The 14,840-nt window shown below is 33.1% G+C and overlaps 2 protein-coding genes across 4 annotated transcripts in view; one reads left to right on the top strand and one right to left on the bottom strand.

Moving 5' to 3' along the window:
- The window catches only part of LOC147064198 (phosphatidylcholine:ceramide cholinephosphotransferase 2-like), a 236,505-nt gene that overhangs the window by 115,062 nt on the left and 106,603 nt on the right, over positions 1 to 14,840 (top strand). The window lies entirely within an intron of this gene.
- Positions 1 to 14,840, bottom strand: part of fat-spondin (extracellular matrix protein f-spondin) — a 72,046-nt gene that overhangs the window by 18,462 nt on the left and 38,744 nt on the right. Inside the window, exons 9-11 of the mRNA XM_085959255.1 lie at positions 13,442 to 13,635; positions 11,316 to 11,573; positions 10,491 to 10,661 (exon numbers count right to left, since the gene is read on the bottom strand). Of these exons, the coding sequence (XP_085815381.1) occupies positions 10,491 to 10,661; positions 11,316 to 11,573; positions 13,442 to 13,635 (623 nt within the window). The remainder of the gene's footprint in view (positions 1 to 10,490; positions 10,662 to 11,315; positions 11,574 to 13,441; positions 13,636 to 14,840) is intronic.

The following is a 14,840-nucleotide window of genomic DNA, read 5'->3' as shown; positions in this document are numbered from 1 at the left end:
GTTACGCCAATGTTGTCAGTACAATAACAATAATATTCTCATAAAACACAGCATGCAATATAAATAAATACTAATAGTATAGAGGTCTATCAATACGATATATATCAAGAAATTTGGCAGGTTGGTACCTACCTTCACATCTAACCGTGTCGTTTGTTTTTAATTGCAGTGTAAGTACAAATTGACTGTCGTACATAGGTATAAACACGTTATCGTAGCAAAATATGCTGACATTAATATGTAGAATCCTCAGATTAATAATATAAAGAAAGACGGTATTGTTCGGCAAAATGAAGCCGTATTTCTTGCGTATAACGCACAGTGGAACCTGAATTTTATTATTTTTTATTAACACAACATAGTTAACCATTATGTTCTACTAAATTAACTAAAAATATTTACCATTAACTTTATATTTAATACAAAAACAATAAATTTCAGCAATACATGCTCGTGTTTTTAAGTGACTGTAGTCATCATCCAAATCAATATTTACCAGCGACCTGTACAGAAAATATTTGAGTAATTCAGCCGTAGAAATTCTGTCTTACTCTAAGCGATAGCGCTCATAGAACGCGTCGAGCGGGCGAAGTCGGCGAATGCAGTGTTTATTCATAACCATAATCACACGTCTCTTCCCGCGCATTACCCTTCACCTATGTAATAAGCGGCCCAAGCAGCACAAAATAATTATTTTTACAGTGTCTATCATAACAAAGCATAAAAATTTTATATTATTTCGGGGCTTGTCATTAATATTTACGACGACATTATTCAACCAGCGATAAACTGAACACGCAATAAAATTAAACAATGACTTCTCTGTAATTAAATAATTGCTTTTCGCCCGTCGATCGACGAGGCCTCGAGCAGCGTAATTTTGGTAGCCGTGTTCAATGAATGGACTTCTTTGTATTTTCATTAAATCGTATCGCCGAGAAGCGAAAAACGGTGACTCATGCGGCACGCGGGGCGCAAGGCATCGTGAAGTCCAGTGGGCGCTGGCGTATTTGATTACGTTGTATTTTTGATGATTTACGCGCCACTTGTAGAAATTTTGCGCGAGCGCCGCACTCGCTGCGTCAATGGGCTTTATGCCTAACGCATATTGCGGAGATATACGCGTGCCGAATACTTTCTCACTTGCACGTCTTATGTTTCATTTTTGTTCAGACCTTGGTAGAAGGCTACCTTACTTGACTGATAAATATTATTCATTAATTAATTAATTGAAAAGCTTTATCGATCAATAAAATATTTATACAGATAGTTGTTGTTAAAGCTAAAGTTTTTAATGTTGGTCAAAGAATTTGGATTATATTAAGCATTGCCCCCCTCAAAGGGGGGAGGCTTGGTAGAGCGGCTATCTAAATGTTGTGGACATAAAACAAATGCAATTTTATAAAATATTGACTTTTGTTTTGTCCATCCGTCTATCTATTTTATTGGACATATTGCATTATCCATAAATGTATCATCATTTAAACTGATTTGTTTTATCCTAATTCTATAGAGCAGCATTTATCTGTCGCTTACGGTTAATAAATACAGATCGGGTTAATATCGTAAAGTTTGATACAAATGAGTCTAAATTACTTGCAGCTAACTTCAGCATTATAGCGCCTCTACACGAGCATGGATTTACTGGCAGCAATAGTCATTTTATGGCACTATTCATAATGTACTAGAATTTGAAAGGTAGTGAAAATCGGTTAACCACAAAATGAGTATAGTACGTTTTTTTGCCGGCAGGTTCGCCACTATCGTTCTATTGCGCAGGCGCAGATCGCAAAAATTCTCTACTGTCGCATGAAAATTCAGAAGCTTACAAACCTTTTTTATACATGCATGCAAGCTTGCAACTAGGGAATCCAATCCCGGGATCCCGAGCTATTTTCGATACCTATGAATCCCGGGATTGATAAACATAATCCCGGGATTTCGGGATTGATTTTTTTATCAATGTTTATGGAAAATATTACAGAAAAAATACTTTTAATACAAAATAACTACATTAGAAATAAACTGAGTTCGAATGAAGTTTGATGTGTAGGTTGCCGATTCATTTTATTTTTTCACATAGATTATTAAAAATGAGAAAGATTGGTAAAAAAACAATGCTTCGCACTTTTAAAAAAGTAATTCCACCATGATATCATACGTTTTACGGCAGTTTCATATTTGGCTGACTAATTAGATTTATGAAGCGGAAAGGCCATAAGTACGCCATGATTATTTGCTTTACTATTTTAAATCTCGCTGATCTATTCATTATGTCTTTACTCTCAGAAATAGCAATCTCATATTAAATTCACATTATTATTTATATTACAATATTATTTACTCCATTAAACTTGTGTATTTCCAAGATTTAACGTATACAATACTTAAATAGTATAAATTATACTAGATTTATTTTTGACCGATTTTATCAATGTTATTTGTAAATATAAAAATTTTATATTAACAATGGAAAAAAATCCCAATCCCGGGACCAGTCCCGGGATCCCGGGATTGTCAAATTGTAATCCCGAAATCCCGGGATCAGAATTTTGGCTCGGGATTGGATTCCCTACTTGCAACTGCAGGATTATACATGATTACCCATACATTTTCTTGTTATGGCCGCGATAATACTTACTGTCAACAGTAAATCCGTGCACTGTAAACAGGCTATTAGTCTTATTTTCTGTGTCGCTTTCGTATAGTGCTCTATCTTCTACAGACGGGTTTTTTTCAACGTTTTTGACATAATTTTGAACTGAATCAAAAAATATGCTGTGCTTCCTACTACCTATAATCTATACAGTTCGTTCCATTTCAATATCTTTAATATTGCAGTGAAACAGATAAGCTACCTAGCTCAATTCTGTCATGAAACAATCACATATTTAACGTCGTTAGTTAGTGGAAATTGACAACAATGTATTACCCATGTAAGAAATATTTACCTTCACAATACTTAACATAATATGGCTTCTAAACTAGAAGTTGTAGTAAGATGTGGTATAATTGCTTAATCGTATTATTAGTAAAGAAATACTTAATATCATAATACGAGGGTGGGTCAATAAGTCCTTAGAAAAGCCGACAGGTGGCGCGACTAGTACTGTAAGCGGTTTGTTTTCATGCAGCGGCACTACCGATTCAGTATGCTGCGAAGTTTCAATCAGATTGGTCGGGTTGTTGTGTGTTTCTCGTACATTTAAAAAAAAAATTTGCTTGTGGAAAATGGAAAAATGGAAAATGGAGAAAATTGAGTTTAGAGCTGTTATTAAACATTTTAATATAAAAGGGTTAACAGCAAAGGAAATAAAAAATGAGTTGGATTTAGTTCACGGCATATCTGCTCCTTCACTTGCAACTATTTATAACTGGTTAAATGAATTTAAACGTGGTCGTACATCAACAAAGGATGAACCACGCTCAGGACGTCCTGTAGAGGTGACTACACCAGAAATGATCAATAAAATCCACGATATGGTGTTGAGTGACCGAAGATTAAAGTTGAGTGAGATAATTGAGGTTACAGGGATCTCAAAAGGTAGCGTCATTTCTATTTTACATGACAAATTGGGCATGAAAAATATTTCTGCAAGATGGGTGCCGCGTTTGCTCACAGTCGACAATAAACGCAATAGGTTGGTGGCCTCTAAAGCCCTGTTGTCGCTCATGCAACGCAATCCGGATGAATTTTTTCGTCGCTTTGTGACTGTAGATGAAACATGGATACACCACTATACTCCCGAGACGAAAGAACAGTCAAAGAAGTGGATTGCGAAGGCAAACCATGACCAAAGAAGGCGAAAACCGTAAAATCAGCTGGCAAGGTTATGGCTACTGTATTTTGAGATGCACGTGGAATTATTTTCGTTGACTATTTGGAAAAAGGAAAAACAATAAAAGGGGATTATTATGCATCTTTATTGGACCAGCTAAAAAACAAAATTGAAGAAAAACGGCCTCATTTAAACAGGAAAAAAATCCTCTTTCATCAGGACAATGCCCGTGTTCACACATGTTTACGATCAATGGCTAAAATTGAAGAATTGAAGTTCGAATTGGTCGACCACCCACCGTATTCGCCAGATTTAGCCCCCAGTGACTTTTTCCTTTTCCCAAACTTAAAAAAATGGCTAAGTGGACAACGTTTTTTTTCAAATGAAGAAGTCATCGATCGGACAAATGCTTATTTTGAGGACCTTCCGAAAACTTATTTTTCTGACGGTTTAAAAAAAATTGAGAAACGTCTTACCAAGTGTATTGAGCTCCAAGAAGATTATGTTGAGAAATAAAAAAAAAATACAAAAATAAAAACTGTTTTAATGCTTTTTTCTAAGGAATTATTGACCCACCCTCGTATATTACCGGTATGACTTTATTATATACTTTATAGCAGCGATTTCCAAACTGGGAGGCGCGAAAAGTTTAACACAATTAATGCAGCCACAGGTTTGCAGTTTGCAAATGCATGTTTATAAAAAGGCCGCTAGTTATAAACTACATAAAAAACAGTCCTATAAAAGGTTGTTTGCAAACCTGTCTATAAATATGGGGACTAATTTAATAATACCTCAATTCTATACTATAAATTAATTTAGGAACGATAATTTTGTCTATTTGGTTGAAATTTAAAAATAAAAAATAGTGAATAAATCAATGCAAGGGCCAATAATGCATTCACTGATTTAAAAAGACAAAGTGAAGGCATTCATAAAAAATTGGTGCTTTGGAAATCAAAATTACAAAAAATAATAAGTTCGCCCATGTGGAAATGTGGAAACTTTTAAATGATTTCTGCGCCAGATATATTGAAGAAAACAAAAATCTAGTTCTTGGTTAGTTTGCTAATGCACTTTTACATTATTTTATTAATAGTAAAAAAAGTCGCTTAAATATGTGGCTGTGCGTTGCAATTTCATGTGATACCCATATGATGATTGATATTCTTAAATGATAACTCCCGTCTATAATTTAGGAAACGCTATATTAGAACACCACACTATCCTTAACTTCAACTATAGATAGGTGAGCCCGCTTCAGGATGTGGGGCTCATTATGTGTGTAGCACATTCGTCGCATGAAAAACAAATTAATTTAAAAATTAATATAATTATATGTAGTAAAACCTTGTTTATTTATATATATATATTTTTTTCATTTTTGTATAAGTACATTGTTGACTATTTAATGAAATAAGGGGGGGAGGCGCCAAGATTAGATTTTTTTTAAAGGGAGGCGTAGTAACATAAAGTTTGGAAACCACTGCTTTAAAGTACTATATAGTACTTGCTGTGACGTCCCATTTTTTACACAGTATTTTTTATCATATATCGTATAAGTACCTCTAAAACATACAAAATTGAATTTAGATATAAAAAGCGAATAAGTAGATGAATAAAAAAAATAGTTAATTAAGTTAGGTAGATACTTGGCCTTACTTATTAGATTTAATCACCTGAGTCTTAGGTTCTATTTGGTGGATATTTCTGACACATTTGGTTTGTACCATTTAGCAATACACATCTTTATTATTTTCACACCATTTCTAATATGCTAGTATTTGTACAGCATGTAAATTTTTTTTTTTAACTATTTCTATATATACCAAATGATTTTCCTCGATTCGTCGCCTTTCGAGTAACTGCCGCCCCCAAGCGACTTACATTGAAATATTATAGTGAATTGTTTGAAATGTATGTCAAAACGAAATAAAATTATACAGGAAAAAATCAATATAGTATTATTACCTATAAGGTGTTAAAATTGGTGGAATACATGGGAGTGGCGACCAAGTTGAGTAAATCGATTTCAAAGTTAAATTTATGCAATTATTGTCAATTGTATATATTTAACTGTTTTCGATATTCCGTAAATTGAGTATTATTTTCAAATTGTCCCTTATTACTAGTCCATTCAATAAAATTGATTTTCATTTATGCTTGTTGATGTTTATCAGTGACGTCCCTAGATAAAGTGCTGCCCTTATTTTTTTAGGAGAGTACTATGTAACTGAAAAACTACACAATCGATTCATTTTAGACCATTATCAGCGTTACCTGCTTTCAAAATATTTACAAAACAAAATCAATATTTAAAATTGTATACGTATGCAAATGTCATCTATAACCTTCCAATAAATCTTTTTTATGCTTTGTAAAATGTTTCCCATAATTTTAAAAATCCACCACAATATGTAATAATATGCACTTTTATTCGTTTTTTTCATCTGTCACTGACTTCAAAATAATATATTTGTAATGGAACTAAGCAAAAGATGCGTGCGCATTTTTGGTTTTGTAAAATGTAAAATTATTTACGAGATGCAAATAAGTCTGTGGTCAATGCATATACAAGATCTTGTCCCAGACAACACTAGTCTCATTGAATATATTCAGAGGACGTCATTGACAACTGCACGAAGGACATGCCAATCAATTGCGTTGATCTAGAATTCTAGATTCAACACAAGAGCTATGTTATTCGACTTATTTATATTTTAGTTGCCATTTGTAGCTCTTTATAACACACGTAAAACGTAACAATATCTTAATAATACCTACTTGTCTTTTGTTGATTGTAATTTGCTCAATTCTTAATTTGAAAATCAACATGATGACATTTGACATTAAAACAAAAATGGTGAACATAAAATGTTGCTACTTGATAAAACTACTTTTAAAAGTATAAGTACTAGTTAAAAAAATGTATGTTCTCCATTTATTCTCTAAGATTATCATCAGTCATCACAATATACATAATATAATTAATATAATAAAAATATTTATTATTTTATCAGAATGCAATAAACTTTATAGCATGACACATGAAGTACATGCGAATGAAATCAAATCCATGTTATTATTTCTACGTTCCAATTTCAAATAAAATCCATCGAACACTGACTAGATTCACTCAATTGAATATCAAATCCGATTATTATTTTATAGACACAATAATTAACTGCTGGATAATTATACATGCTAGATAACCCACGTATTACATAACTTATATAGTATGCAGTGTATATACATTATATACTACGTTATTATCATAGTTATTAGGAACATATTGGTGCCGCAGGGTACATTATTATATTTGACCTGAACCTTTCAATAAAACAATATTCCAAAGAATATTCGATTATCTCTATATGGCTTGCAAAAAATATGAGTACGCATTAGTAGAATTATTATTTATTTCATATGCCTACATATTAGTATATATATTTATCATATTATCTTCTATGCCTAGATACCGGTATCAAACATTCCGCCCGCATAATGCAATATAAGGATAAAACTGCTATATTTATGTATTATAGTTTTGATTTATCCATATATCTATTTGTAATGCATGAGAGAAAATATAGATATGTAAATTTCTTTTATTTTGTTAACTGTCAATTCATGGTGGAACTGCATTGTATTGTTGTTTTTATTTAATAAAACGCAATTTTTTTGTAGTACTTATTCCACTTTTAATTTTTGATTAAAGGTGGAATAAGTACTACAAAAATGTTGCGTTTTATTAAATAAAAACAACAAGATATGTAAATATTTAGGAGAGAGCTATACAGGGAGAAGACGTATTAAAAGGGGTAGGTAAAGTGAGAGAAAACATACAAGTAAACGCAAATTCTATTTTTTTAAATATACGAGGGTGGGTCAATAAGTCCTTAGAAAAGCCAACAGGTGGCGCGACTAGTACTGTAAGCGGTTTGTTTTCATGCAGCGGCACTACCGATTCAGTATGCTGCGAAGTTTCAATCAGATTGGTCGGGTTGTTGTTTTTTATTTTCGTACATTTAAAAAAAAAAATGCTTGTTTACAAAAATGGAGAAAATTGAGTTTAGAGCTGTTATTAAACATTTTAATATAAAAGGGTTAACAGCAAAGGAAATAAAAAATGAGTTGGATTTAGTTCACGGCATATCTGCTCCTTCACTTGCAACTATTTATAACTGGTTAAATGAATTTAAACGTGGTCGTACATCAACAAAGGATGAACCACGCTCAGGACGTCCTGTAGAGGTGACTACACCAGAAATGATCAATAAAATCCACGATATGGTGTTAAGTGACCGAAGATTAAAGTTGAGTGAGATAATTGAGGTTACAGGGATCTCAAAAGGTAGCGTCATTTCTATTTTACATGACAAATTGGGCATGAAAAATATTTCTGCAAGATGGGTGCCGCGTTTGCTCACAGTCGACAATAAACGCAATAGGGTGGTGGCCTCTAAAGCCCTGTTGTCGCTCATGCAACGCAATCCGGATGAATTTTTTCGTCGCTTTGTGACTGTAGATGAAACATGGATACACCACTATACTCCCGAGACGAAAGAACAGTCAAAGCAGTGGATTGCGAAAGGCGAACCATGTCCAAAGAAGGCGAAAACCGTAAAATCAGCTGGTAAGGTTATGGCTACTGTATTTTGGGATGCACGTGGAATTATTTTCGTTGACTATTTGGAAAAAGGAAAAACAATAACAGGGGATTATTATGCATCTTTATTGGACCAGCTAAAAAACGAAATTGAAGAAAAACGGCCTCATTTAAACAGGAAAAAAATCCTCTTTCATCAGGACAATGCCCGTGTTCACACATGTTTACGATCAATGGCTAAAATTGAAGAATTGAAGTTCGAATTGGTCGACCACCCACCGTATTCGCCAGATTTAGCCCCCAGTGACTTTTTCCTTTTCCCAAACTTAAAAAAATGGCTAAGTGGACAACGTTTTTTTTTTCAAATGAAGAAGTCATCGATCGGACAAATGCTTATTTTGAGGACCTTCCGAAAACTTATTTTTCTGACGGTTTAAAAAAAATTGAGAAACGTCTAACCAAGTGTATTGAGCTCCAAGGAGATTATGTTGAGAAATAAAAAAAAAAACTGTTTTAATGCTTTTTTCTAAGGAATTATTGACCCACCCTCGTATATACTATAAATACTACATGCGAATAAAAAAATCGTTGATTTTAATCGAGTCGTGAAAGACGAAGTGTTTTTGGAGAGCAAAGTAACATATAAATAATCATTGGCTAATATATATATTTTTTTATTTTCTATTGTTTCCTGTATATATTTGTTATCTTTTAACGATCCTACCTACTAATATATGTTGTAAAAAATATTTGTAAAAGGAAAATCACAAACAGCTGATTATGTTCATGTTTATGTGAATTTATCGGCGCTAGATTGGTAAATAACACATCGTACAGCAGAGATTAGAGCTTGGTGTTTGCGATCAGTTGGCCTGGCTTCGAAACGTGTAAACTAATTTAATGTGTAGGTATTTGAATCCGGGGCACGAGTGTCCAGGGACTAACTTAGGGCGTTTGGGCCGATTGGCCCCATTCGAGACTCGCGCACTGGGGTCGGAGGGCCTGTCGCCAGAAGTCAGTCAGAATAAGAAAGGATGATACGATACATTAAAGTTGTAATTTCAATAAAACATCCAAGACGCGGAACCCATGTGCAATAAAATCAAATAATTCTCGGAGAAAAGCTATTTATTGCAATTATTGAAAAACACATTAAAAAAATAGATCATATGAGGTGTAGTACAAAACAACGCTGTTGGACGAAACCAATATTTTTCTATCTTGCAATTTTATCACTTCATTAATAATTATTGTTACCGATACCTGGTTTCCGAGGAAGCGGGAAAATAAATTTTAAATGTGATTTGCCAATATAGACTCATTAAAAATATATTGATCAAATAAGTATGTATGTATGTAGTTTTGCTATATTATCAATATGTCCTGTATTTTTTATTATGTAGGTAAGTGCTACAATAAAGATGTTTCAAACAGTCTTTTTAAATAGTTTTTTTTTAATACATTGATTAGCACCCCCTGCCCTTTTAAGCCGTTTCTGGATGTGTCCGGAAATTTGTACGTATGCAGTTCGCCATATCACACTTTACCGTGAAATGTTGTATCGGAAATATAATATTTTCGTACATTAAAGACCGTCCAACTTCTTTGGGTTGTACAGTAGTAGGTACTTACTGAGATAAAATTCATGTCTAAATAAAACACGGTTCTTGTCGGTTTACTTTACAGGAACCCAGCGGCAAACAAATTTTTAAAATAGCCGATATACAGGATTATTTGTTAGGTAAGGTTAGGTTAGACTTTCATTCTTGAATTCATAAATTTTGACAAAATCGATCATGAGAATTGTATTAATGTCCATATTGAATCTAATAAAATTGGAAACAGTATAGTATACGGTCATCTCTTTCCGATAGAAAGCTCACGGCGAACTGTGCAACGATGAAATCTTTTACGCACAATGTACATATAACCGTTTTTGGAACGGAAAATAATATATAGGGGCCTCCTACATGCTAGGACCGACCCTGCGAGTGTGTAATAAATAACTTAATTAATAACGGTTATGTCAAATGCAGTTGTCAAAATTTTAGGTGTAGGTACCTACTACAAGATAATATGGAAATGTAAAAATATTAACTCACCCCTGACGACTGCGCATGTGCTGGTGCATTCTTGTTCTGTGAGGAAATTATTCCTGTTTCCTTTACATCCGTTGTAATGGAAAGGTACGCACATCAACTTCTGTGTGTTGAATGCCCATCTCTGGTAAGAACCTCGGCAAAGACCAGCGTCGGCTTCTTGCATGCAGACCTCTGAAAACATTTACAATACGATAAAAAAGTATCCAGGAATCCAGGCATAAAATGCTTTCGAATTGAAAAATATTATAGCTGTTTGACATAATAATAAAGCTCACATTAACCCTATGAACTTGTAAGAAGATAATGGGGCAAAGGAACAACCGTTGTTTCATAAAATATGTGTGCATACAAAGTCATACTTGCAATAAGTATCCATTTATTTTAGAAACTTTTTTTTATTCAATACTGAATATGCATAAGGTTTTAACATCGGCGTAAGGTTATCTAAGCGTTCCTTAAGGTCACGTAGGTACTTAAGTATGACTATGGATTTGGCCGCTAGGAATTAAAATTTTAATATTATTTAATAATATCTAACCTTAGGCTTAAGCGTCGGCCTATAGTTTCGACGGTCCCAGGTTTGAATCCTGGGTCTGACAAGTACACATATTGTTTTTCAATTTGTGTATGAGTCAGAGTATGGACCTAATATGTTGAGCAAATGGTTGACATCTATTTCTCGTAAAAACAAAAATCTGTTAATACAAATCTCCAGTCTGTGGAGGCCCATATGATCCTATAACGATCGGACATGGTCGAAAAAAATACTAGAATTTGCTATAATGCATCTAAATATCTACTTTAAATTGTGTGCATAGAACTTACGTTTAGCGGTTGCCATATCCAAATCGCAATTCTCTCTGACAGTACACGGCGCCTGCTCCATAAGCGATCTCCTGGACGAACACTCATCGTGAAGCTGCTGACCTTCCACCAATAGAATACGCATGCGAACCCTCACTCCTGGGCCGCAGGACGTGCTGCATGACGACCAATCGCTCCAGGGAGTCACTGGACAGCCGGCGATAGGCAATTCCACATCCTCGGGACGGCATTCGGGCATCATACATTTCTGCTTCTCCTCTACGGAAAGAAAATATTTATTAAGCTGAAGTCTTCACTGAGCCTTTTTTAAAGAGGCACCTAGCGGAAAAATACGATGCTTGCAATTTGAGACATTTTTTTGATAATTTACAATTTCAACTGTATTAATTAATAAATATGTATCTGAAAACATGGGGGGACATGCTCGTCGAAGGTCAAAATTGAGTTTTTATTGTATATTCAAACCATGATCCTGGACACTCCTTAAACGTTGTAGATGATCTATTTATATAATTTTGAAGCCTTATTATCCTTTATAGTTATTTTAAACATTTTATGACTGCATGAAGTATTTTTGTTACATAAAATAGTATTCTTTTAAACCTCTCGCTCTAATGTTTTAGAATATAGTCATATTTCGGTACATAACTGTGCAGTGGTGTTAAGATTTTTTACATTTATTAATTTTTAAACGCATTTATAAAACCATTAGCATAATTTATTACGAGATAATTTTTGTAAAATATTCACTATAAAAAATTATATTGATAATCTCTGTGATCCCAAATTTGACAAGAATTAGGCATTTTATTATTCAAAAAATCGGCAAGATTAACACATTTCAAGATGATTTTAAAAATATTTATTATAAGCTATGTCTTTGACCATTCAAGTGTGATAAACATCTTATGAATAATGATTGATTTATAATAATTATTGACCTAAGAATAAGGTAGTGTTTTTTTGAAATACGCCATTTCTTTTGTCATTCCCTAGTAATTAAGCTACAACATACGGCCGTAGCCATAAAATGACAAACTATAATGAAAGTAGGGAGTAAAATGATATTGACGCGCGTGTTTGAACATGTACCGTTTAAAAAAAAATAAAAAAAAAATCGGTTAGATACATGTTCAAACACGCGCGTTAACATAATTTTACTCCCTATTTTAATTATAGTTTGTCATTTTATGGCTACGGCCGTATGTTGTAGCTTAACCACTAGGGAATGACAAAAGAAATGGCGTATTTCAAAAAAACACTACCTTCTTCTTAGGTCAATAATTATTATAAAGCAATCATTATTCATAAGATTTTTATCACACTTGAATGGTCAAGGACATAGCTTATAATAAATATCTTTAAAATCATCTTCAAATGTGTTAATCTTGCCGATTTTTTGAATAATAAAATGCCTAATTCTTGTCAAATTTGGGATCACAGAGATTATCAAAATATTTTTTTATCGTGAATATTTTACAAAAATTATCTCGTAATAAATTATACTAATGGTTTTATAAATGCGTTTAAAAATTAATAAATGTAAAAAATCTTAACACCACTGCACAGTTCTGTACCGAAATATGACTATATTCTAAAACATTAGAGCGAGAGGTTTAAAAGAATACGATTTTATGTAACAAAAATACTTTATGCAGTCATCAAATGTTTAAAATAACTATAAAGGATAATAAGGCTTCAAAATTATATAAATAGATTATCTACAACGTTTAAGGAGTGTCCAGGATCATGGTTTGAAAATACAATAAAAACTCAATTTTGACCTTCGACGAGCATGTCCCCCCTTAAGTCAAAGATAAACTTACAATTGTAAAAAATGTAATAAAATGTGAATTTGTTGAATCGGACCGCACCCTATTATTACATATATTTTATGGTCATATTTATTATTAAAATTTAGTTTATTAAGTTTTCTAAGCATCACCTAAGAGATTTTTGACTAATTCATAGTTTTAATACGTATTTAAAAAAAGGCTCAGTGAAGACTTCGCCTGAAAATTAAATACCAAATTGCAATCGAGTGAATTTTTAATAGGTACTCTACTACAAACCAATTTTCAAGGAACATTTACAAATCAGTTTACATTTTCCATGTGATGTTTTACCTGTAATTGTCTGAGGACATTTTTTGCGGCCCATGCGATCGAGGAATTGTCTGGTTCTCTTATTGAAGCCGATACCGCAAGTCTCTGAGCACTCCGACCACGGTCCCCATTCTCCAGTTTCACAAATACCTTCGTTTCCTGCATCCAGAGCAAGACCCTGGTTCAACTCTTCATCGTTCGATGATGAATCGCCTCTGTAATAAATAAAAATAATATATTAGCAACAGAATGTGTCTCAAAAAACGGCCATAATTAGGGTTGCAAACCACTTCCACTGTAAAAAGAATTGTAATAATCCCGAATGAAACAAGATGTTATTAAGAAATTATTTTCTTAATATTTAAATAATTACAGGATAAAAAGAACTTTTTATATACTTACCACGTTTTTAAATTTTATGTTGAATCATATAAACTTGATAATTCATATAGACATGTATTAATAAATACATTTTTTGTACTTGATAGAAATACTGAATAAATATTAAATATTATAGAATACTGAAATATCATTTTGACATTTCATATTTATTTCCATAGTAACACACGTATATATTAATAATTTAGTTGCTAGGACCTCCTTAGCAACCAATAATAGTGAGTAGTAAATAATATTACTTTTAACGAATTTTTTTCCGAAACATACAAAACAGAATTAACTGAAAATGACCAAAAGTATTAAAAGAATGCATTGTCGTCGTGTTCTGATATATTTTACAGGTTTCAAATGTCTATCGATAAATGTACATCGATCAATGGAGCGACCTGGTGCGGAACCCGGGTACATCAGACTATAATATTGACGAGAATTGTCTGAGACCACTGCTGTATATCCTTCAATCTTCAGGACCTTATGAGTCTACTTAATAAATTAATGCCATCTTCTTGTTCTTGTCTGTTTAAGAGCGTACATAAGTGCAACGGAAAATAATTTTCAACTGTATGTAGAACGAAATTACGGCCGCGTTGCCATTCGGAGAGCGATAGTCGAGGCGTCTGCACGTAGATACGTTTTGTCATAGCGTCGGATAAAAATATTCTTAAATCGTGTAAAGATGACTAAAAAACTTTATGCATGTACTTAAAAAAGAAAACATGTCAATGAATATACTATTATCATTACGAATATAATAATAAACATAACAAAAAAAGGACGCATGTTGAACTTTTATGACTAATTATATTTCGTTCGGCTTCCGTCATTTCCACCCGCGACCCGCATTCCGCGCATATTGGATTATTTGTTAGGTTAGGTTAGTTTAAATTAATTTAGGTTAGGTTAAAATTCTTGCCAAAATTGGCTATAAAAATTACCATTATTCCCGCCTGGCCTCCAGTAAACGACTTGTACCGTCAAAACTTGTCAAATAATTATTAATTATATTTTTATAATATATTAT

Source organism: Rhyacophila brunnea, unplaced genomic scaffold (genome assembly GCF_057557595.1).
Source record: "Rhyacophila brunnea isolate RB1 unplaced genomic scaffold, BYU_Rbru_1.0 scaffold_8, whole genome shotgun sequence".
In the NCBI taxonomy this organism is placed as follows: Eukaryota; Metazoa; Arthropoda; class Insecta; order Trichoptera; family Rhyacophilidae; genus Rhyacophila; species Rhyacophila brunnea.
This window is presented reverse-complemented; position numbering and strand designations above follow the sequence as displayed.